Raw genomic sequence first — 23,518 nt, 5'->3', positions numbered from 1 at the left:
CACATCCGTCACAAGCTTGCGACGAGTTAAGTATTACCCATGTGGGCAGATAAGACAAAACAGATTGCTATTCCCTAGGCATTCTACTTTTGTCTTATCAACCCCACATAGGTAATATTTGACCCGTCTTGTTTAAAACTTATTGACTGACACTTCTAAATTTAGTACTCCGTATGATACATCGTAGTGATGGCAATCATGTATTCGTGGTGGTCAATTTGGTCTGTCCGTCCGAGTTAGTCCATGTGATTTTTCTCGTAAAGATCAGTCCGAAATAGACTTGTCAAATTCTGACCTCATTCGAAAACCCGACCCTTTTTTCCACGGTCAAGACCCGGAAATCTCGACTCGTGGCTTGTTCAACTAGAACCCAAATGATACGCTAATTTACGGTCGAAACCCAACCCTAACAGACCGAACGTTGGTTCAAAGATATTATATTTAAAATAGTAACTGAAGAGTTAAGAACGATTAACACCTAAGAGGGGGAGGGGGTGAATTAGATGTACCTTTTAAAAATTTTATCCTTAACTTAATTAATTAACTACTTTAAGCTAAGAATAAAGAAGTACAAGACTTGAGAAACTTAATTGAATGTAAGTTCACAAGAAGGTACAGCAGTTGTATGTCACAGTATAGGTGACTGTGACACAGAACTTGATTAGGTACATGCGAGAAATAACAAAGTGGAAGAACGTAAAAGTAAATGAACAAACAAACGACATTTTAAAAATTGGTTCAGCCTCTACTCCGAGGCCTACGTCCAACCGTTATTTTATTGCTTGTTTAGAAATTTACTCAAACTTACTAAACCCCTTACAATGAAAATAACTCGCCAACCTACTCCGGCTGCACTCAAACTTAAAGCTACTCCGCTTCAAGAGTTTATGGGTTCTATCTCAAGGTGTTACAGAATCTTGAATCTCAAGAGTTCACTCAAATGAACATGGAGATTACAATGAAGATCTAACACGAGAATCATGGAACAAACTCATCATGTCACAGTACAGCGAACTGATACTTGGAGGTTTTACAGCTTTTCTCGAAAACAATTTTGAAGACTTAAAATCAGAAAAACGGTTTGCAAACACTTGAAGAACAAAGCTTTAAATGCACAAATGATTTGCAAGGTTTTTACAATAAATGATTTGGAAGTTTTAAGAAATAAATGTGACTAAGACACTCTATTTATAGTGGATTTAGTCTTAGGTAAGTACACTTTGAAGAATTAAATCCAATATTAAAATGATAGCTTTGAGTGATGGTAAGTGTTAGACTTATAGGCTTGGGGCTTAAGAAATCAGAAAACTTAAGCTTCTACACTCAACATGTGACAATTTACCAAAATGTCAAAAAACTTTTCTTACTTTAGAAGTTTGACAAGTCCTTTTTGCCATTTTAGTAAAAGGTGTTTGCACAAATCTAGAGGCTTAGACAAGTGGGCTTGTGACTCCAAAATTTCAGATTATTTTCAAGCTTTTGAAAATTCAAATGTTTAAGATTTAAAGTTTGCAAAGTTTTGACACTAAAAAAACATTTGGTCGAAAATTCCTCCTCCGTATGATAGTACCAGAAACCACAGTACAGCGTACCGTTGCATGGTTTTGCCATTACTTGACTTAAATGAGAATGTTACACTTACTCTTACATATATCGACTAAGGCTTTGGAGAGTATCATTGTCTTGACTTCCTTGATTTGGCTTGATCATCTTGAATCATTGTTGAAAGTCCATTTGATTGCTTCATTCACTAATTATTTCAACTAAGAGCAAACAATCAAATAACAAAGGGACTTGGCATCATCAATTCAATGTGTTCTAACAGTAACTAAAAAACACTAATTAGTTTTGTACTTTAAATAACAAAAATAAATAAAAAGTCAATATTATATAAATTTTGTAACCTTTAATAATAGAATAATTACGATAATAAATGGAAAAAGATAACCATTGCAGCATTTGTTTGGGATACATATACAAGCTCCGCCATGATTAACCCACAATCAGAAATTACTGAGTACTGTACTTCTATCCAACTGTTCAGTAACAACATACCCAATCGAACACTATCCAACTGTTCATTCATCCCAACACGGGCCGAAACCACACACCGAATTGAACTCCATGCATTCCAAGCACTCAAAACCTGGCCTGTTCATTCATCCCTTAACTTGGCCTGTTCTTTGACCAACCGATTCACAATTCCAAGGAGTTCATCCAACTTTGCTAACACCACACCCATTTCAACAGTAGAACCTGCTGTAGAACCGGACTGATTCTACCTTTCCAATTTTCCATTCTTAATCTCCAAGCTCATCCGAGAAAGAAGGCCCGGGGTCATTTCATCACTCAATTTCTCAATTGCAGGGCTTCCCTTCAACACTAACCCCTCCCACATAAAAATGATCGAGAGCCACATACCATAAGGGACCACGACATTTTTGTCAAAGTTGCCGCTTTGGAACTCAGTGGACATCTCAAGAATTCGGTGAAACATAAGGCGAGGAAGGTTAATGGGTTTGTGCTTGACAATGTGATGAATCAGGAGCATGTCAAGGAGAGAACATCTCCCACGGCTATTGTTGGAAGGGACAAGGTTACGAAAAACCAGGTTAAAGATGAACCGGATGGGTGCGGTTAATTCAAAGGCATATATGTTGGTAGGGCCATCATCATCATGAGGTCGAAGAACCTTCATGACCTGGGTAGAGGTAACCTCATCAACTTCACCCCAATCACGTTTGGGGAAGGAGGTAAGCCCGACATCACAAATATCCAGATGAGCAGCAAGTTGGTCGATGGTTAGGACAAAGGGTTTCGATTTATAAAGGTCGAGAGAGTTCCGGTTCAACATCTACCTTGACCGTTGCATAGAATTGGATGATTTCGGACAAGTACATGGGACTATATTTGTCCAACAGATTCACCCAACCCTGTGCATACATAGCCTCTTTGAAGTATTTGAAAGCAAGAGAGGTGTCATACCAGGATTTCTTATAACGCCTTCCACTGTGGAAGCAACAAATCAGCATACCGTGGCATATCTTGAAGATCTCCTCCGGGAGATCGAGAGAATTGAGATGGTTGAGGATATCATTCTTGAATGATTCGGCATAAGGAGCAATAACAAGGTCCATGCATGTGTTGAGAGGAACCTTCTCCTCAATGATCTCATTCTCATCTATGCTCGGCAAATCCCGCTGATAACGAGCCCTTTTGGATGCTTTGGTTTTTGATCTGGATCCCCTTTTTCTTTGAGTGACCTTGGGTTTTGGAGGGGATGCCTCCGGTGTCACATCCTCATCATCATCACCGAATATTTCAAGCATCTTTCGCTTGGACCGGGTTCGTGATGCGGGTTTCGAAAATAATGGGTCAAGCCCATCATCAAACACCACTGTGGCATCATCATGATCCTCGACATCAACAACTTCTTCATCAATTTTTTTCAGTATTGGAATCAATTTCCCTTTCAACAGTGGAAGCCACCGTTGCATCAATCTCACTCCTCTCATCCTTCTCTAAAGTTTCACTCACCAAATCTTTTAAGAGCACATCATCATCATTCTTTTCAACTGCAACATCACTATCCTCCTTCCTTTCCTTTTCGTTTGAATCCCCTTCATTCTCATCTAATTTTTCTTTTTCTCCCTCTGATTTTTCTTCACTTTCTTTTTCTTTGTTTCCCTCTAATTTTTCCTCACTTTCTTTTGATTGCTCTTTATCTCCCTCTGATTTTTCCTCACTTTCTTTTGATTTTTCTTTACTTTCTTTTCCCTCTTTTGATTTCTCACTTCCAAGTTCCCCCTCTTTCATTTCACTTGATTGATCTTTCTTTTCATTTGTTTCGGCCACATCACTTGATTTTCGAATGTCTTCATCCTTTTTGGTTGCCTTAGAACCGAGTCCTCTTCATCGGTGTCAATGTCCACTTCAAAGATCTAGTTGAAGAGAGATAGGAGGATTCCTACTTCTTCCTCCACTGCCACGACCACCGCCCCTTTTGGCGGTTGTCTTCTTTCGTGCAACGGTTGGTTTGGCAGTGGCAGAGATGATTTCATTTGGTTTGGCAGCGGTTTTGGGAGCCATCTTTTTCTTGGCAATGTATTTTGGATTGAAGGTATTTCTGAGTTGAAGAACTTCTTTTGAAAATCTTGGAGGCATTTTAAGAGAGTGGAAAGAGAGAGGTTAATGGCGGTTTTGGGAATCCGAAAAAGGTGAGGGTTGGTTGTTTATTTAGTGGGTAATAGGAAGTGTTAGTGGAAACATGGATATAAATGAGGGGTTGGTGTAATTAATCTAGGTGAAGGGACGGTTGAGTGTTGAAAGAGTGAGGCTAGGGTGTAGGTTTTTAGGAGTGATGGGACATAAAGTAGTTTTTGGAAGCTCAATGCAAATAACAACTCAAGTGCACATAGACATTTGTTAATTTCATTTTGTTCGACATATGCATGCATTTTAACCATATTGACTGAAATTTAATTACACGTAAATCCTCCTTCTAATCAATCATTGGACAAAGTAATCTAATTTAGCGGTATGTCACCCAATAAACCAATTTCCGACCGAAATCTTTCGAATTGTTCTCTTTCTAACGGTTTTGTAAGAATGTCCGCAATTTGATTTTCCGTTTTACAAAAGCTTAAACAAATATGACCTTTCTCATCTTGATCACGTAGAAAATGATCTCGTATGTCGATGTGTTTAGTTCGTGAGTGTTGTATAGGATTCTTTGATGATTTAATTGCACTAGTGTTGTCGCAAAAAATAGGGGTAGTCTCGAAAGTAAGGCCATAATCATGCAATTGTTGACGTACCCAAAGAATTTGTGCACAACATAGAGCGGCACTCACATATTCGCTTTCGGCCGTGGACAATGCAACGGTGTTTTGCTTCTTCGAAGCCCATGAAATGAGACACGGTCCTAGGAAAGTGGCAATACCCTGCAGGGTGTTGTACGTCCGAATCACCTGTGAAATGAAATGCACAAGTGCAACATCAGGACTAGACTGAACGGAGATTGATAGAGGGAAAAACAAAATAGACAATTCGAACCAAGGGAGACTTTTCACCAACATACCATAATCCTCAGAATCCAGGATACAACAGAGAATAATTTTATTTTCGCTGTCCACCTCGGCAAAAAAGACTTGTTTAGGTCCTGGTTCTGGTCTAGATTCGGTGACTTTGAGGCGAGCATAGAAGTTCAAATGTATGAACTCTTCAAACTCCAATATATCACACTGCCCCGTATATTCGTAATCCTACTAGCACCATATTGATAAGGAAAACACCCAACTCATGAGAAATAAAACGATTATTAACGAGTACAAGATAGATAAATTAAACGATAGGGTTAAGGAGAAAACCTTGGTACAATCACCAGTCGCGTTGAAATAAGCCAAAGCAAGCTCACCGTATCTCTTGTTCTTTTGTTCCGTAGTCTCCCAATAATCATCATCACGAGATGGTTCAGTCCCTTCAACCACGAAATAGTGGTACCATGTACAATAGTTGTGCGGATCTAGGATCACATTCGCCTTAGCTTCAGTTCCTAATGTTGAAAACCAGTCACAATAATTTCGCGGGTATAAGATTTCTTCGATTTTGGATTCGGATCTTGACATGAACCATTCAGCGTAATCTTTCAGCTCTAAGACCTCACTGGCAACAGATTTTAGGTCCTCTAATTCTTTAGCCCTGTATTTTGCGGAATATACAAGCGAAACTTAAAACTTCCGACCACATGCATATGACAATTGACAAATATCATTGATCAGCTAACAAGCAAACAATGATGTTGCAAGGGCAAAAATTTCTCACATTTTAAACTCAAGAAGACGACGGAGTCGCTTTCGTGGAGAGAAACCAATGGAGCTGCAAAATAATTAAGAAAGACATAAGTAACGAACATAACATAACATCTATAACTTGAATAATGATTCAATTCTTGTTTAAGACGTCAATATCTGTCTTAAACATAAAACGGGTCAATTATGGTAGATGAGACAAAAGAATAATGTTGAAGACGGACAAAAGATACAAGAACAAACGAAAAAAAAGAGAGAAGATTACTCTGAGCTATTAGTAGAGTGATCTGAATCTTCGTTGCTATCATTTTCGATCTGTTTAGTAAGACATTCCCAAAGTGTCTCCCTCGCCTGAATTATTTATTGTTAAATAGTGAGTATATATTTTACAGTATGTTTGAGGATGTTTAGAAATTTTTTAAGAGGTTGTTTACACGATGGATCATGTAGGTGTAGGATTGTCAGAAATATACTCAAATACGTTTTACCGCAAATTGCAATAATATTTGTTCTGGAAATCTACGTTAATTTTAGGGTTTGTCTAACCTACATACAACTTTGAGTTTGGATGGGTAATGATCAGTTTCATAGTTCATACACAAGCAAAACAATAGGATTAATATTTCCGATAAAAGTATAGGTATGATGAATAAGAATAAATATATGCTCATCGTGTAAACAACCTTTTAAAAAATTTCTTCGTGGTCAAACAACCGTAAAATAAAACGTCTCGTCAATTTCACAAGCATAAGTAATGAAAAAAAAAAACACGTACCACCATATTGGTGAGGAAGGTAGAGATTGTCGATCGTCAAGGCCTCTTCTTTTAGGGTTTCTAACTAAACAAGATGTTTTTTGTGCGCGTGTATATAATCTTTAATTGATCTATTACACATAGGCTTTTAGGAATAGTAGATGTTTGATAGAAGTTTTGGAAATCTATGTTAATACACAAATTCTCATTGAAGACATGACATATCCGTCACAAGCTTGTGACGGATACCATTTTACCTCACAAAGTACCCACTTTTTCTCTCTCTGCAACATTATTCATGTGGTCCCCTTTCTCCACTAACCCATTTTGTTACCATTTTATCTCACAAAATATCCGTCACAAATGGTAACCCGTCACAAGGGAGACCAATTGATGTTAATATTAGAGTTGTTAAATTGGTGGTTCGGAACAAAGACGAGACCGAATCGCATAATTTAATCCAGATCGTATTTTAAATGTCTCGTCTATAGTCCACCTAGTTATGCTACTTTAGCCTTCATTATCCGGGCCGGTCGTGGTCTGAGTCGGCCCATACATTTTTTTGATAAAGACCAGTTTGAACCAATATTATGTGAAAAAGTAATTCCATATTAATATGGTATGATCCCTATTCCCTAGTCCGCCATTTTATCCTCATTATATCTTCGATCCACAAAAGTTGGTCATACCAGATCCTATCTCGGACCAATTAACACCCTTAGTTAACATGTAACAAATACGCCATTGCCCATAGCCATAAGTTATAATGACGGGAATTAAATTCACGTCAACAATCTCAACCACGTTCAAAGAAACTCAAGTGACTTGTACCAAAATGATTTGGTTAAAACACAAAATAATCTCGAAAATTGATTTTACTCAACCCCTCATTTGTCAAATCAAGTGCCAAGTCATCAGTTCCAACCTATAAAACGGAAAACAACCAAAGTTGTCTTCAATACCCCGGAGGAAGGAGATTGTCGCAACTGTGTTAGGGATACTTCTTGTCAACACATGAAAAACTACATACACTAAAAACAAATTAAATAAGGTTGATACAGTGAACATATAAAAAAAAAAAAAAAAAAATTGTGATTCATCACAAATTTCACAATATATAGAGATTTAGGGCATAAGATGAGTAAAATACAATACTCTGTTTTTTGTTGGTCAATGGTTGCCAGGTTTGAAAACCATTGCAGCATTTATTTGAGATACATGTACATATACAAGCTCAACAGCTCAGCCATGATTAAACTACAAGAAAGGAAGTGAAAAATGCAGAGCAATCAGAAACAACACCTTTAGTGACTAACAAAAACATTTCCGCGACGTGACCCAATCCTACAAGACCGAGAAGGTCTTGGCATAATGCATAAAACCGAGGCACGATGGTATGCTTAGAACTTCTTCCCCTGATTGTATATTTGTATGGGCTCCTGTGTCTCGTTATAGGTCAACCAAACAAACAAAAAACAAAACTCGTTTTCCACTGTTCTCCAGTAACAAGGGCATAATCTTCTAGCCTGTCAGATATTAAGCAAATTTCTTTTTTTCAGGAGCACCTGTCCGAGCCAACAGAAGCGGTAAAAATGTTGGACTTTCTGGTGATTAATTGTTTACTGTCGAATGGCAGATCTGATGAATTAGCTTCTCTGGCAGTCGTCGGTTTGCCTGGACAAAGATTGCAAGTCAATATTGTTTTAAAACATTAAGAGGTTTAGTTCAGAAATCAGATTTTGAAGTTCATGTTATAGAACTTATACGACACCATAGACATGTCTAGCTTACCAAATTAATGTTCAGATTATAATGACATTATCCAAGTGCCTTAAAGGCTCACTCATATACGCAGGCTTACTATAGAGTTGAACAGATTGAGTCAATAGTTATTCAACAATACAAGAAGCGTAACAATCTTGTGAGTCATTTTGTTTTACCCACTCTTATTGCAAATCTATGATTAATAGCGAGTCCTTGCCACCGTTTATATTTCATAAAATAGTTTAGTTTCAAAGATTAGATGTCGGGAGTCAAGATATCATCAAGTGTAGAAAGAAACCTGAAAGTGCCTCATGTGAAGAACTGGTTCACATCCAACATCAGCAACTGATCTTCCACTCACCATTTGTGAGCTGAATCTGGCAGCTTTGTAAGCAGAGAGCATATGACCTTCATCCGGAATAGTTTTGCAAATCCTTAGAAGTGCACTGAGAGAGTTCATCTGGTATAACATGGCATGAATCCAGTTCAGTGGTGATATAAAATAGATATGTCGTGAACACAGTGAAATGCATAAATTGCAGGGTCGTGATATAACTACCAGAAACACAAGCTGAAGAGTTTAATTACATAAAGGAAGTATGAAGAGTATAATGGCACGAAAAAATACAGAATAAGGATGGCAACGGAGGCTAGTCCCTTGTCCAGATTGGTCGGAGACTTGGAGGTGATACTGATGGATTGGATGTGGATCTTAAAATTGTGACCTTATGATCATTGGCAAATCTGGATTTGTGAAGTGCTATTTTTAGCACTCCGTCTATTGGCTCTTATTAGCAGTGTTATAAGGGAAGTTTAGGGCGATAAATCCGATAACTGCATATTTACATCGTCCTTGGATTAGGATAAGAGAATTTTGGATCCTATGGATACTGTTCGGATCTGGATCTTGAGGGAAAAAGAGCAGAACACAAGCTGAAGAGTAAAATGGCAGGGAGGGCTAGAGACAGGAGACATTTTTTAACACAATTGTAAGAAGCTTCTAACCTTCATGTACGGACAAGATGCACATCCACCGTGAATGGAGCATCCTTCACCACTTGTAACTCCAGGTACAACAGTAAGGTTCAATGAATCGTCAACTCCTGCTGAATTTGAGCTGTCACGCGAACTCTTTTTCGTGTTTGTGACGGAATCTGACGACACGGGAAACACAATCTCAACTTTGATATCCGCTTTTTGGGAAGTGTTTTTTTCAGAGGTCAACATTTTGCGGACTGCAGCAACTATAGCTGTGATCATCCCTGATTCTGTTCCTAGGATAAACTGAAGGTGGTCATCTACATTTCTATCCAAGGACTCCTGCAGTCTCTCAGTAATGAAATCCAATATGTTCTTAGTGGAGCCGACAACTCCCATCCCTCGTCTTTTTGCTTTCATTGCCAATGAGAACATTTCTCCAGGGACCTCGAAATGAGCAGTAAGGAATGCATCACAGTACATCTCATTTATTTTATCAACAACTTCCTGTCCGAACATGTCATGTACCATGCATGTACCATCCTGGTGCAAAAAGCCATCGAAAGTTAGAATCACTTGCAAGCATATTAAGTCATAAAGGAGTACAAAAATGCATGAAAATGCACAGAAGATACTATTCTGATAACCATATAAACATCATCCCCTAGATGGGTCATAAACCGGAACAAAAGAATATTGAGTATTTGACTCAAGTGCAAATGAAAACAGAATTATAGAACCGTGGTAATATGAATAATTTCCATTTCATGATAAGAGCATTAATCATGTGCAGATGAATATCAAATGAAGTTATGTAAAAATTTAAAGAGCACCTGGTAGTAGTGCAAGCGAGGAAGCAAAGATTTGATAGACTCTCTGTTATGTTGTGGATGTACTGCAGAAATTTCTTCATCTGTCATCATGGTCATTTGCTGAAACAGTTCCGCAATATTGGCACCCATATACGAGTCTGGCCCATAATACACCTTTAAGTCAGGAACCTGTGCAAATGCCTGTGAAAGAGAAAACAGAGAAGTAAGAAACAAAAGAAAATCTCACAATAAGAAAAAGGAGGGCACCAAAAAAAATTATACACCCTAAAACTCTTGAGATCCTTAAAAGAGAAGTTCAAAAACGGTCATCTTAGGAGGTCGCATATATACTAATCCCATCATATATATTGGTGTGGTGGCTGGTGTGGTGAATTTTCACACAGCTGGCTTCGCATTGACGACTTACTAGTGATCATAGATTTAACCAACATTGTTCCTTTCGCCACTTTCTCAGGTCACGTTCACTTTTGACTTCCATTTTTAAGTTTATAACCTTGTTTAACAATTAATAGTCACGCCAGCCACGTATAGATTAGCCTAGCTAAGCACATACTCTATTAGTATTTTCAGGAGACGAAATAGGGTGTTTAGCACATGACATACGATGATACGAATGTACGAAATGGCCAATACTATATAAGAGAAATTTGAGAGAGTTTGGCTAACCTGCAAAATTGTTTGCACAACATTGGAAGAAGTACATGTTATGGTTGGTACAAGTTCATGAGCAAGAGCTTTTGTCTCAAGTGAAGTATTTATGTAGACTACATGTAAAGATGGCGGAGCTAAGGATGCATCCTCGAGATATTTCAGATATTCTGGTGTAGAGGCAGCATCAGCCAACGAACAACCGATTCTTTCATCTGACATCCTGTAAACACCAACCTGAAACAAGCATCACCATTAATTTATATATGTTCACACTGATGGTAAATCATCACTAGACTTGCATAGTACGAGTAAATACTACAGTACATTGATTCTAAGTAGCCAATTGACCAACTGGTACAAAAGTAAAAGTGAAGAATAATCATCCAAATGGAGCTTAAATTTGATGTTAGCTCTATTGCAACTTGTGAGTTATGTTACTTGCAGAAGAACTACAGGAGAACTATTGTGATAGGAACTTTAGCATCCTGCTAGCACCAGGGTCAATGACACCTTAGTTTAAAAACACGGGAGGCACGTCAAGGCGACAAAGGTCGTGGCAATGAGGCACAAGGCTAGTTATGCCTTAAGCAGAAGGGGTACTTAAGCGAGGGATACTGGGGCAAAGGGAAGGTCATAATAAAAAAAATGGACAGACAAATAGGGAAACTGCATAATAGTCCCACCTCCCTAGCTGCGCCTTATGCAAAAGGGGCAATTAAGACGCCTCCAGGCTAGTGCCTGAAGATACATTTACCTTGGTGCACCCCGATTTTCATATCTAAGAATAAAACTCAGTCTTTAAGTTCGAGTTACATTAGATAATATATTGGGTATATCATGTTATGGGCGTTTGGAACTCTTTGTATTATATGTATACTTTGCTAATGGATCAATGAAAGCCTGTCTTTCATTCAAGTTTAGGCACGCATGTATGCCAACGATTAACTCAACTTTAACAATCTCAAATCGATTGGACTGGTTGCAGTCTTGCACAATGAACATCAATGATTAATGTATCAGACAACATGGTGGAACTTAAACCGTAATGAAATTTCTGATAATATACACAAATAAAACCATATAATTATACACATTTCAGAAAAAAGGACCACAAACTATGAGATGTGCAATTATACTCCATACATTATGCTAACAGCAACTAAGCATATTGTCACCACTCACCACTGCTGGTCCACCAATTTATTTGTAGTGTCCTCATTGTGATCGACCTAAGTTATTACTTTAAAACATAACAGTTTCAATACTCCGTATGTATTTTTCTGGTGGAATCGGATGCTTCTATGACAAAGATGTATATTATCTCCAATCCTTTTCGAATTATTCACTCTCATCTCTCATCATGATAAGGATACTACTTCATTTTCAGCATTATGAAACAAATTCGCATAACAAATAAAGTAGCTAGTGGCCTTACAAGCTAGCAAAAGCCAACATTACCTTGTCATGGCCTGCCTGATCAAGAATTGCACGGACGTTCTCCGACATAAAATCAACACCAAGAACAGCAATATTTTGGCATCCGGCTTCGGCCATTTTAACAGCTTTATCAGCCATAACCAAGGAATCTGAGATATAGATGTGCGGCCAACTTTGCTGAGCAGCAGTTAAAACACCTTGAACTTCAGGATCCATGTAAAAATGAGCCACAATGCCAGTGTTCTTTTCTTTAAGAAGATTAACAAGTTCATTGACTTGTGATTGATTAGGGTTCAAATATCTTGCCTACAATTAACATACGAATGGTTTACTGAGTAATCAGACAATCTCAAAATATCTGTGTATTTAGCGACAAATGAAATCAGGACAAAAATCACATTCACAAGGAAATGTCCCTAATATCCACACTATAGATGGTGAAGTCCGTACCACAATATGTTCACTTAGATACTTAAAACTTAAATTTTTAACCCAAAAATCATTTGAAAAAAATGGTCAAATCCAACACTTGAAATTCACTTGTAGTCTACTACGAGCAAGATAGCTAAGACATGACTAGTGAATCGTAAACTACCCAAAACTATTGTAATCTTTGAACCCTCGAGATAGGATCCTCTCCCTTACCTAAAAGAAATATGTAAGGTCCACTTCCTAAGCATTTTATAATACTTACACCATGTCGTATAATTTTCCATTACTTCTTAGCATGGATTTAATACCACTTACATCAATCCTGAATAAATTCTAAACCGTTCAAGATAAATGAACGAAATGGAGACGATCCTAATTCAAGATAAATGAATGAAATGGAGACGATAATCTAACAATATCCGGCCCATGATCCATTGTCATTCCTATAATCCTAGTTATGCGTGCCACCCATAATGCAACACATTAAAATCAACAATATACACAATCTTTCTCGAAACACTAACTAAAAATATACCCTCTCCGTCTCAATCATTTATTTACCTTTAATTAAAATACTACTAACACGAACCAAATCACAACTACACAATCTTTTATTTTCCCATTAAGTCGTATGCTAAACAAATAATTGGGACGTAGGGAGTAAAATGAATGATTAAAATAACTCGATAACAACACATCCAAAACAAACCCAATACCTGAGCTTGAGCAAAGGAACCATGTGCTGAAATTCCGCCTTCGGAAATCACCAAAGACGGAAATTCTTCCCCAACACCACCCCCTTGTTTCTCCAACAACAACAATTTAGTCTTCTTATGCATAGCCAACAACACATTATGCCAAGTATTCCCCCTCGACCGCGACGACAAACCATTAACCACTCCATTAACATTCAACTCCGCCAAATCATCCACCGTCACAGACAACACTTGTTCCGGCGTCGCCCCGTCAAGTAACCAAACAAGACACCCGCATAACCCGCGAGTCACCTCCGAGTCACTGTCAGCAGTGAATCGGACTGAGTCACCGTCGAGGTGCGCGTCGAGCCAGACTTGGGCCGTGCAGCCCATGACACGGTTGGACCGGGTTCGAATTGAGGAGGGGGAGGTGAGGATGGTGGCGTAATCGAGGACACGGGTGAGACGGTCGATTGGTGTGGTTAGTGGTTGGAATTCTGAAATTAGTTTCGACAATTTTAATGACGTTGATGATGACGATGACGATGACGATGACGATGGAGAAGGTGTAATTGGTATTGAGGTTGATGCGATTGGTTTGAAGTGTTTGAAGTAGCTGGTTTTGGTGGTGGTGGTGGTGGTGGTGGTGGTGGTTTTGGTGAAGGGTTTGAGGGAAATTGAGGGAGAATACATTGTTGAATACAAAAAGTGTTGGAAATGAAATGAAGAAAGTGAGAGAAAGAGGAAGTAGAAGGCACGAATGGAAGGAAGGGGAGGTCCTCAAGAGTCAAGACTGATAATAATAATAATAATATAAAACGAGTCGGTTTTTTTTAAGACGGTTATATCGATTTTAAGTGTAAGGAACGGAAATGGAAGTCCGAAGGGAAGGAGAATGGAATAAGAGAGAGAGTTGGGTCCAAATTTGAGTACTGCCACTACTTTTGTTTTTGGGGTTGGTTGCTTTTACTAGTGCTACTTTTAATAGTCTTGGTATCGCTTTGGAAAGGTACAGGGACTTTACTAATCTACTTTCTCCATTCAACTCCACTCTACCTATTTCTATTTTCTACACTATTCACAAATACACATACAATTTCGATTTTCTCTCAATACATAAGTGAAAATACATTCATGTGGGATCTTGTTTGATTAAATCTTTTTACGAAAGATAAAAATATCTAATTTTTATTATTTTTGCAAATACGTAGCTAACGATATTAACCGCGTAAAACACGCATTGACAAACGTGAAAAAGCAAAGTGGTAGAGTGGAGTTGAATGGAGGAAGTATGATTCAACAACTTGTTCAACTTGTAACTTGTAAATGGGTGAATCACACAAAACATATTATCTTATACTCCGTATGTTGGAGTATTAAATTTGGACCATATAAATTAATAATAAAAAAAAATAGGGAAGAAGACCCGAATAACCGAATAAGTAAAATAGGGAAGAAAACCCTGAATATGAGGGAGTGTATGTATGGGTTAATAATACGGAGTATATAAGTTGGGGTGATACTTTTTTTTTTTATAAGGTAAGAAAACTAGGTTGATCCCTAGGATAGGACCAACTTATCTCATCCTTTCAAATGAGTGAGGTAAGTTGAAGCCATCGGCTTTCAAACCACCTCAAAAGAGTTGGACATGAATGTCCAATAGAAGCCATGAAGTCAACAACCTTGTTGGCTTCACGAAACCAATGTTTAATTATCACTTCATCGAAGAAATGAAGGTCTAATTTTACATCTTTGATAATACTAGAGATTTCCCAAGAAATTTGTCAAGTACTACGAGGTGAGTTAATAACACATAAATTATCACCATCCACAATTAACTTTGAAATTCCTAAGTGTTTAGCGGCTAAAATACCTTCTTTTAAAGCGAGAATTTCCGCAACAAGAATACTATTTGATTCGCACTTTTTTGCTCCTAACAGAACGACTTTAGCATTATGATCTCTTATAAAATATCCTAAAACAGCTTTATTGCCTTCTGTTCTTGAACCGTCAAAATTTAGCTTTAGGAAACTGTTTATAGGTTTCTCACACCAGATTTCTTCCTTACTAGAATTGATTCTAGTTGACTTGTCTTTTTCGGGATTGTTGAGATCCTTATGACTAGTCTCATTCCAGATCTTAATGCTATTATATCATAAAATAATAATTTTGCTGTTATTGATATGAACATTGTTAAAGATAATGTCATTTCTATAAAACCATGCATTCTACCAAATAAAGATAATTTTAATGACATTATCTTTTGGAATTAAGTCTTTGAGATAATTGAGTTTCATAAGAAAACTTTGACTTGTAATATTATCATAAATTGACAAAAAATTGTTAAGCTAATAATATTCATATCTTGGATAACCGAACCAATCAAGGGACATTCGTAAAAGAAATGATCTTTGTTTTCAATATGATGGTTGCACAAAACACAAATAAGTGGGACATTAATATGACTTTTAAGAAGCCCGCTTTTCGTTGGGAGGCCATCAACACAGGCTTTTCAAAGGAATCTTTTTGGGTTGGTTGCTTTTACTAGTGCTACTTTTAATGGTCTTGGTATCGCTTTGGAAAGGTACAAGGACTTTACTAATTCATGATTCAACAACTTGTTCAACTTGGTAAATGGATGAATCTCATTCGAGCTGAATTATATATCTTAAATAAATAAATTACTTTTAATGGTCTTGGTATCGCTTTGAAAAGGTATAAGATTTCGGGACACTTGGTTTATCGAGTCAAGTTCAATTGTTCAACTCATTTTCTAGATCTAGGGTCAGCTTTGCCACGTCCGACTACAAGCGTATTACTATAGACTTGTGTGTGGCTTATATTGATTTTTAATTTAGATTTAATTTCAGTTAAGTTTATTTCGAAGTTTTTAATTACTTTAAATAATGGAATCGAATTAAGACTACTGTAGTGTATTAATTGTATTATAATGAGCACACAAAAACTTTGAAGAGACGATATCTCACTAACTTATTGATAGACCATTTTATCATACCTCTTTATGTAATTTTCGTACTCTTTTATTTTTGAATTGTTTCCCATAATTTGGTACATGAGTTACTTGCGCCTTTTCGAGTTTTAATTAACTACTTGCCCCCGATCTCTACTATCGTTTATTGCACGGATTAAAATCACATTTACAAGGAGTGCTTAACATCCATCAAATCCAATTGAAATATTTTTAAGTATATTGTATAGTATAAATGAATCGGATGGACAATCCAACACTACTTCAATATGAATCGAATTGTAAAGAATTTTATGAAAATAGAATGCGTAAACAACTATTTGCAGATGGAAAAAGAATACTTTAGTAACGAATATTGTTGTCGTCTCTATCACTCTATGTATGTCCACCATAATCAAGATTCAAGATCGTCTGCCCAGAATGTCCCAGACGGAAAATACTACTTTTCAAGAGAAGAGTAGAGCACATGGACTCACAATGAATCCAGTACCTATATTCACCTGACCCTCTACTTCCGTAAGAGCCATCAAAAGTTCCATTCCCAAGCAATGAATGATTATATTCCGTATTTTCACTCATTCTTCTAAATCGTTGTCTACGAGACCGTCTCATATTAAAATTCATCCATTATTATTCATAAAAAATAATATGCGACTCATTTTAATGCTTGAATATATTTTTGGATGAAATTTAATGTCATCAAACCATAGAACACCAAAACCAAACCTCAAATTAAGGGCACAAATACTCGACAAAATTACATTAAAAAAAAAGACGGTTTTTATTTCACTTGAGCAACTCCGATTTGGGGCACAATTGGACCGTAAAGTATTAATACATCATCAAAAAAAAGAGTTATATACAGCAAATAGTTCTATCGTCTCGTATCGCCTGCACCACTTGCTCCTGCAGAGTACTTTATCTATTATGAATTACAAACCTACTGCACAGAAGACCCTAGAGCTATTTTCAACCATATGGTTTTACACAGCCGAAATCGGCTTTAGCATTGTTACAGTGCCGAGGGAGGAACGAGGTTTGAGTCTCGTCAGCCCCAGAGCTAGCCAGCCTTATGCGGCCCCTTACACCAAAAATGAGGTTAGAAAAAAACACCAACATGAAGAAATCATCGCCGTGACTCACGAGAGAAGAAAGGGTGTCGGAGAGCCTCGCGAGCTGTGAGTCGCTCTAATGGGTCGTATCTAAGAAGACCTTGCAAAAGGTCGATAAAATCGCCACCGGAATGATCCACGTGTTGCATAACGAGGTTCTGCAATGTTTTTAAATGCTATTGTCAAAACAAAGAGCCTAAATGTAAAACAAATATACCCATTATGATCAATTCAACTGACTATATGTACCTGAAGGCGTGGCAGCTTTGTCACTGCACGTAGACTGTCCCTGGAGGTTGCCCCATCAGGCCAGTCCAACCTCCCTCTCCTAACATACTTCTCTGCATGTCGACTGAAAGAAAATGGCACTAACCGTAAATCAACCAGTATACTGCTGGAGGCGCAATTATAGGGCAGTCTCCTGATAAGTTTATCAGAGATGGACATAAAAGGATATAGGACACTTACTCTGCTCTCTTCAGCATATGCTGAGGTAGTGAACCAAGCACCCTCTCCATCATGGCTAGGTGTTCCAAGTCCTCATGTGTTTGAAATAATGCTTCGCCCTAAAAGCAGAAAGGTTGTCAAGTCGAGAGTTTGTGGTAATACCTAATAGACAATCCACTATGAAGCATCGGATAAGTATACATACCGAGCAAAGTTCAATTAGGATACAGCCGATACTCCATACATCACATGGGTAGCTCCAGCCAAGGCCTACAAATTCCGAATAAAGTGGTTTAGGACATGAGGCAAATACAAAATCACATACAGAAATTATATAATCAAAACTGTGTTGTACCTAGAATAACCTCTGGAGCCCGATAATGGCGGGTTGAGACTACATAACTCTGGTCAGAACGTTTATAAGTCGTGCTACCAAAGTCAATGACCTTTATCGCGCTGGACTTAGGAACCTTTTTGTAGTAAGAGCTACCTCTAGGTGAACGATGTGATCCCTGCAAACACACGACTTCCAATCAATACAAATGTGAAGGGCATGCAAAATCAGAGTCGGTATTATGAAAAGGTGGACACCACAACGCAAAGCTACAACAAACTGCGGTAAACAAAGAGGAAGAGTAAAACTAGATTCATTGCGTTAATACAATATCAACATATGGAGTATAGACCTTGTAATCAGGGACCTTGACATAGTCTGGTGAGACTAAAAGCACATTCTCAGGCTTCAAATCAGTGTGTATAAGATGGAGCTCATGCATAACTGCGGCATTATTCACAAAGATCAATGTCATGAACAAGAAAAACGATACCCAAATCCAAGTAGAACTACTAAAATCTAATCAAACGATATGATTTAAGAGAACAGAATGCACACATATCCTACTGACAAGACGAAAACAACAAAAACAGTGAACACTAGTAATAAACTAAGGGAAGATAATTTCATATTACACACATGCTATACATTCCAAGAGTTGTCTGCCAATCTCTCGAACAAGATCAATGGGAAATGGGCGGTAATTGTTTTTGCGAAGGAAATCATATAAACTTGGTCCAAGCTTCTCAAAGACCTGTTAAGATCATTCAATTCACTCATGATTCTTAACCCCACAATGGTTACGCAAATGGGGGAAATCCATTCCAAATTAATTATTGAACTTACAATACAAATATGGTTACGATAGTCAAACCAGTTCCGTATTTGCACACAACTGCAAGGAAAAACACATTTAACAACGGCAATAAAGCTACCATGAATAATGCTAACATTGGCACTACCACAGCGATGCAATGGCAACATGGAAAGAGAAACTCACCGATTGCCGCCTTTATCATGTTTACCGAGCTTTTGCAGCATATCAATCTCAATCATTGCTGCTTCTCTGTATTTCTTCACACCACGCACAATCTTAACAGCCACCATTTCTTTTCGTTCACGATCCCAGCATTCTAATACCTGTCCAAATGTACCTACAGAAGCAAAGTTTGTATGATTAACGAATCTCTGATGATACCATCTGAAAACTTATACTCGAAAGCTTTTAGAGTTAAGCATACCTTCACCCATTTTGCTTTGAATCTCATCTGAAAGAATCAACACAAAACAAAACAGAAAGTGAGAAGCCATACAAGAAGATAATAAGTAAATACTACTCGGAGACCAAAACCCTATATCTCACTCTAAATCTAGATATAGTCACCAAACCATATTCTTTAAGTTGCATACACTTCAGAAACCTCGCATAAAAAGCTGTCGCTGAAGCATATGCAACCTTACAATTTTCTCCTTAACCGGATTGGCACCACCCAATAACAATAAGAAACAACGGACGGTTAGATGACTAAAAGGAGTGAAAATTACAGCGCGAAGTTAAATTTTCTCCAAGCTCAAAAATGTAATGTCCATCTTTATCATCTTCCCTGCGTGGGGGAGAACCGTTTCGAGTAGTAGCACCCTTGTGATACAGGGAACTAGAGGTAGTAGTATCGGAATGTTCGGCCGAAAGTGCATAGCTTGTAACATTCCCAACATCTTGTCCACAAAATAAACCTATCTGAGCCTACACACAACCACCCATCCATGTTTTACTCAAAGTTAACACAAATCCAAATATCTTTAATCTCCTTTTTTTAATTTTAATTTCCCCTTTCATCAAGCTTCACAATCCCATATCATTTAACATACAATACCAACAATTTCACCCAACTTAATCCTTTATAATCAATTAATGTTACAATACTCAATCTTTGTGAGGTATTTTAATCAAAGGTAAACAATTTTTTTAGATCGTCGACAGTAAAACCAGATCTTTGTGAGCGTATGTTTAAGCAAAGGTAAATAAATGATTGAGACAAGACGGAAATATAAAACCGATGATTCGAGATGATAAAAACTCGATCTCTTTCCCTATATACATCAAAAATTAACAAAATCTGTCGAAAATCAACAAAACAATCCAAGATCTTCGCAAAATGAATCACGACAACAACAGCAACAAACTTATTAAATCAATCAAATTAGAAAAGATAAATTAGGCGAAAACCCTAGAAACCAAATTAAACACCGAACTTTAGCTAATATACAATTAAATCAGACAAAATCAAATTAAATCGGATCAGATCTTCAAAAACAGTAAAAAAAATACGAAAAGAAACAAAAGAAACAATATTTGATGAAGTATGAAAATTTATACCTTAGAGATTAAAGGAGCGACATCCCAACCTAAACGCGGTCGTTTTCTGGGTCGACGATCGAGTTGACTCAGTGGAAACTCGGTGACTCGTTCCGTCTCCATGATAACTCGGTGAATGACTCGGTGAGAGAAAAAGACAGGGATTTTTTTTAATTATTATTAATTGTAAAAGTGTGATTAAGAGGATTTTTAGACCATTAGAGGTGGATATATAAATAAAGAAAAATAAAGAGGGGATATGATACCAAGTCGGTTAAGGAGATCTGTCCGTACACGTGTAGGAATCGGTGTGGTTTTGCTTTTTTATTGCTTTTCACGTTTAGGTTAGCTTGACTCAATGTTTATGTTTGTATGACTACTACTGTTTTCGGTCCCGTGCAAAAAAAATATTCGGATTTGTCTTTAATGTTCCGTTATATTCTCTCCATTTTCCTATTTTCACACCATTTTCCCTTTTTGGCAAATTATTATTTATTTTCACCTCATTTCGCTTATTCCGTTATTTAGAATACCTTTTTCATTCTTTAATTATTCTTTTCACCCCACTTATATCTCTTTTATTACTTTTTCATTCTTTAATCATTCTTTTCACCCCACTTATAACCTTTTTATTACTTTTTCATTCTTTAATAATTTTTCTTAATATGTGTAAAAAAAAATGAGGCGAACAAGAAAAATGGAAGGAGTATAAAATAAGTTTTACTCCCTTTGATCCAGATAAGTGGTAACATAAGGAAAAATGGGTTATTTAAGATGTGGAAAAATAAGGGGTAAAGTTGGAAGCTTTGAATGGGGTCACAAGAATAATATATTGTGTAATTAATCATTGAGTGAGTGGATGAGTGAAGTGGACCATTTGATGACAAACATTACCCCTCACTTTCAAAATCATTCAATCATTTGTAAAAATCGTAAAATTACACCCAAATCACATAAATCCCCAAATCCCCAAACTAAATCCCCAAATTCATTGATCAATTGTTCATAATCAACTGAGACCCAAAACCATCGATAATTGCCCACAATCTTTCAACCTCGGTCTGCAGAAAGGAAGAAATTGAAGGTTATTGGTTGAAAAAAAATGTGGGACGAGAAATCAACACAAACTTGGACTAATACATCTCGGTTTCTTTTCCAAGCTCGACCTTGGTGGTGCTCTAATGATGTTAGAAGAACATCTTTATAAAAATGGGTTTTGTCCAAATTATTATAATTGAATTTGTGATGGAGAACCATATTTGAACAAGAACCATACCACAAGCAAAATCGTTTTTTGAAATGTTAAAGGTTTCTGAAAAACCCTTATATGAAAGGAGCAGAATGTCATTGTTACAAGTCGCCTCTAGGATAGTAACCTTGAAATGTGAGTTTAATATGCCATTTAATGTCGTTGATGGTATTACTTCTTTGCTTGAGTACGCTATCCCCGATAATAACGTCATGACCCGAAGTTTTTACAATACCAAAAAAGTAGTTAAAAGTTTTCAGCTTCCGCATAAAAAAGATTGATACATTTCCCGAAGGATGTATGCTTATTTGGGAATATGATGCATTACCTGACAAGTGCAAGAAATGTCAAAGGGATAGATATGTAACAAGTGAGAGATATATTGTTTTGAAAGGAAAAAAAGGCAAGAAGAGTAATAAGAGGGGTCAAGAGACTAACTAGAAACCATTATCACTAAACGCATTAACTTATTTTTCTCTTGCTCTAAGACTTCAAAGAATGTATGCAATAAAAAAACATTGCGAACAAATGAGATGACACAAAGAAAATCCTCGAACACCGTGAAAGATGTGTCATCCGAGTATGGAGAGGAATGAAAGCATTAATTTTGATAAGATTTATCCTGATTTTGCCGAGGAACCCTGCAATGTGCGACCTGGCTTGTGTACGGATGGATTTGCCCATTTCAGCCAATTTGGTAAACCTTACTCGTGTTGGCCCGTAATGATGACACCATACAACTTACCACATTGGTTATGTTTGAAAAGACAATTTATCTTCTTGTCACTAATTACCAATTTTATTAACAAAACAAAGAGCTAATTCGTTGCACTAAGTAATGTATTCGATCGATGATCTCATGTTAAAAACTTAAATGTTATCGCCACGTTCATTGAGTGAACATATTGAGCTTCATGTTTTGTAACAAACCAAGTAGAACCAAATCAAAGTCTTTTTGCGGAATAGCTTTAAGCATCGAAGTCTTCGAAGCAGAGTAGCTTCTCTTGGAAACGGAGTAGCTTTTAAGCAAATAACAACTAGAGTAGTTTGGGGTGTTGTTTTATTGTTCGGGGTTTTAGTTTATATGAATTTACTTTCTGAAACGTTATAAAATAACGCTGAATGTAGGTCGCGGAGTAGTGGCCGAACCAGTTTTAAATACATCGTTTGTTTTGTCTATTTATATTTTATTTCCGCTGCACTTTAACTCTCAAATCTTATTTCAAAATCAACTGTTGATTACACTATGATTTATACTTGCTGAATTGTCGTTGCATACTTCTAACTCCGTAGTTTTAAGTATCAACTTGTCCTTTCATCTAAGTGTAGTCAAAAGTGATTAAAGAGTTAAAAACTTTTATTAAGCATCTCCCTTACTACTAAGAGAATAAAATTCTCAAATAGTTTTCCCGCCTAACTTACACTACTCTTTGATGGGTCAGTCTAAGTTGGGCCGTCGACTTTACTAAATCAAAATTGCTTTTACGTCAAGTCTAACGTATGATTTGAATCAATTGAAAACCTATACATGGAAATAAATGTATGCTTTGACTTTTCGAGTAAATCAATCAATACTATATATTAAATCCAGAAACCAAGGGACTTCAATGTAATTAAAGAAAGTTATACAAATTAATTATACTATATAGTTTTAAATCAATAGCACCGTGTGACGCA

At 37.0% G+C, this 23,518-nt stretch overlaps 3 protein-coding genes across 6 annotated transcripts; all 3 read right to left on the bottom strand.

Annotated features, from left to right (window-relative positions):
- Positions 1 to 4,779: 4,779 nt before the first annotated feature.
- Positions 4,780 to 6,591, bottom strand: LOC141623350 (uncharacterized). The gene is made up of 6 exons (XM_074439461.1): positions 6,586 to 6,591; positions 6,076 to 6,161; positions 5,824 to 5,877; positions 5,370 to 5,700; positions 5,081 to 5,264; positions 4,780 to 4,970 (listed from the first exon to the last, which is right to left on the bottom strand). The coding sequence occupies exons 1-6, from the start codon at positions 6,589 to 6,591 to the stop codon at positions 4,798 to 4,800; spliced, it is 834 nt and encodes a 277-aa protein (XP_074295562.1). The 3' UTR covers positions 4,780 to 4,797.
- A 1,084-nt stretch (positions 6,592 to 7,675) lies between these two features.
- Positions 7,676 to 14,294, bottom strand: LOC141622523 (quinolinate synthase, chloroplastic). Its single transcript, XM_074438562.1, has 7 exons — positions 13,376 to 14,294; positions 12,249 to 12,533; positions 10,806 to 11,024; positions 10,140 to 10,319; positions 9,334 to 9,849; positions 8,627 to 8,788; positions 7,676 to 8,238 (listed from the first exon to the last, which is right to left on the bottom strand). The coding sequence occupies exons 1-7, from the start codon at positions 14,045 to 14,047 to the stop codon at positions 8,176 to 8,178; spliced, it is 2,097 nt and encodes a 698-aa protein (XP_074294663.1). The 5' UTR covers positions 14,048 to 14,294; the 3' UTR covers positions 7,676 to 8,175.
- A 2,811-nt stretch (positions 14,295 to 17,105) lies between these two features.
- LOC141622522 (serine/threonine-protein kinase AFC2-like) lies at positions 17,106 to 20,799 on the bottom strand. Of its 4 annotated transcripts, XM_074438558.1 has the most exons (12): positions 20,614 to 20,799; positions 19,782 to 19,980; positions 19,478 to 19,504; positions 19,237 to 19,390; positions 19,083 to 19,131; positions 18,876 to 18,990; positions 18,589 to 18,680; positions 18,258 to 18,414; positions 18,108 to 18,172; positions 17,924 to 18,021; positions 17,705 to 17,807; positions 17,106 to 17,613 (listed from the first exon to the last, which is right to left on the bottom strand). In XM_074438558.1, the coding sequence occupies exons 1-12, from the start codon at positions 20,713 to 20,715 to the stop codon at positions 17,470 to 17,472; spliced, it is 1,305 nt and encodes a 434-aa protein (XP_074294659.1). In that variant the 5' UTR covers positions 20,716 to 20,799; the 3' UTR covers positions 17,106 to 17,469. The 4 variants fall into 4 exon arrangements, with proteins under 4 accessions (XP_074294659.1, XP_074294660.1, XP_074294661.1 ...); XM_074438559.1 differs by lacking the exon at positions 19,782 to 19,980 and having other exon boundaries at positions 20,614 to 20,796; XM_074438560.1 differs by lacking the exons at positions 18,876 to 18,990; positions 19,083 to 19,131 and having other exon boundaries at positions 20,614 to 20,782.
- Positions 20,800 to 23,518: the final 2,719 nt, after the last annotated feature.

Source organism: Silene latifolia, chromosome X (genome assembly GCF_048544455.1).
Source record: "Silene latifolia isolate original U9 population chromosome X, ASM4854445v1, whole genome shotgun sequence".
In the NCBI taxonomy this organism is placed as follows: domain Eukaryota; kingdom Viridiplantae; phylum Streptophyta; class Magnoliopsida; order Caryophyllales; family Caryophyllaceae; genus Silene; species Silene latifolia.
This window is presented reverse-complemented; position numbering and strand designations above follow the sequence as displayed.

Bases quoted from the DNA above. Each gene is read 5' to 3' on its own strand.
- LOC141622523 (XM_074438562.1), bottom strand. From the start codon at position 14,047: ATGTATTCTCCCTCAATTTCCCTCAAACCCTTCACCAAAACCACCACC. The intron at 12,534-13,375 runs GTATTGGGTTTG...TGTTAATTGTAG, and splicing joins GTTCCTTTGCTCAAGCTCAG to GCAAGATATTTGAACCCTAA. The intron at 10,320-10,805 runs GTTAGCCAAACT...TCTCTTTCACAG, and splicing joins TTGTGCAAACAATTTTGCAG to GCATTTGCACAGGTTCCTGA.
- LOC141622522 (XM_074438558.1), bottom strand. From the start codon at position 20,715: ATGGAGACGGAACGAGTCACCGAGTTTCCACTGAGTCAACTCGATCGT. The intron at 18,681-18,875 runs GTGTGTAATATG...ATAATGCCGCAG, and splicing joins ACTCTTGGAATGTATAGCAT to TTATGCATGAGCTCCATCTT. The intron at 18,173-18,257 runs GTACAACACAGT...CGGAATTTGTAG, and splicing joins GGCTCCAGAGGTTATTCTAG to GCCTTGGCTGGAGCTACCCA.
- LOC141623350 (XM_074439461.1), bottom strand. The intron at 5,701-5,823 runs GTGAGAAATTTT...CGCAAAATACAG, and splicing joins CGTCTTCTTGAGTTTAAAAT to GGCTAAAGAATTAGAGGACC. The intron at 5,265-5,369 runs GTTTTCTCCTTA...TGGTGCTAGTAG, and splicing joins CGACTGGTGATTGTACCAAG to GATTACGAATATACGGGGCA.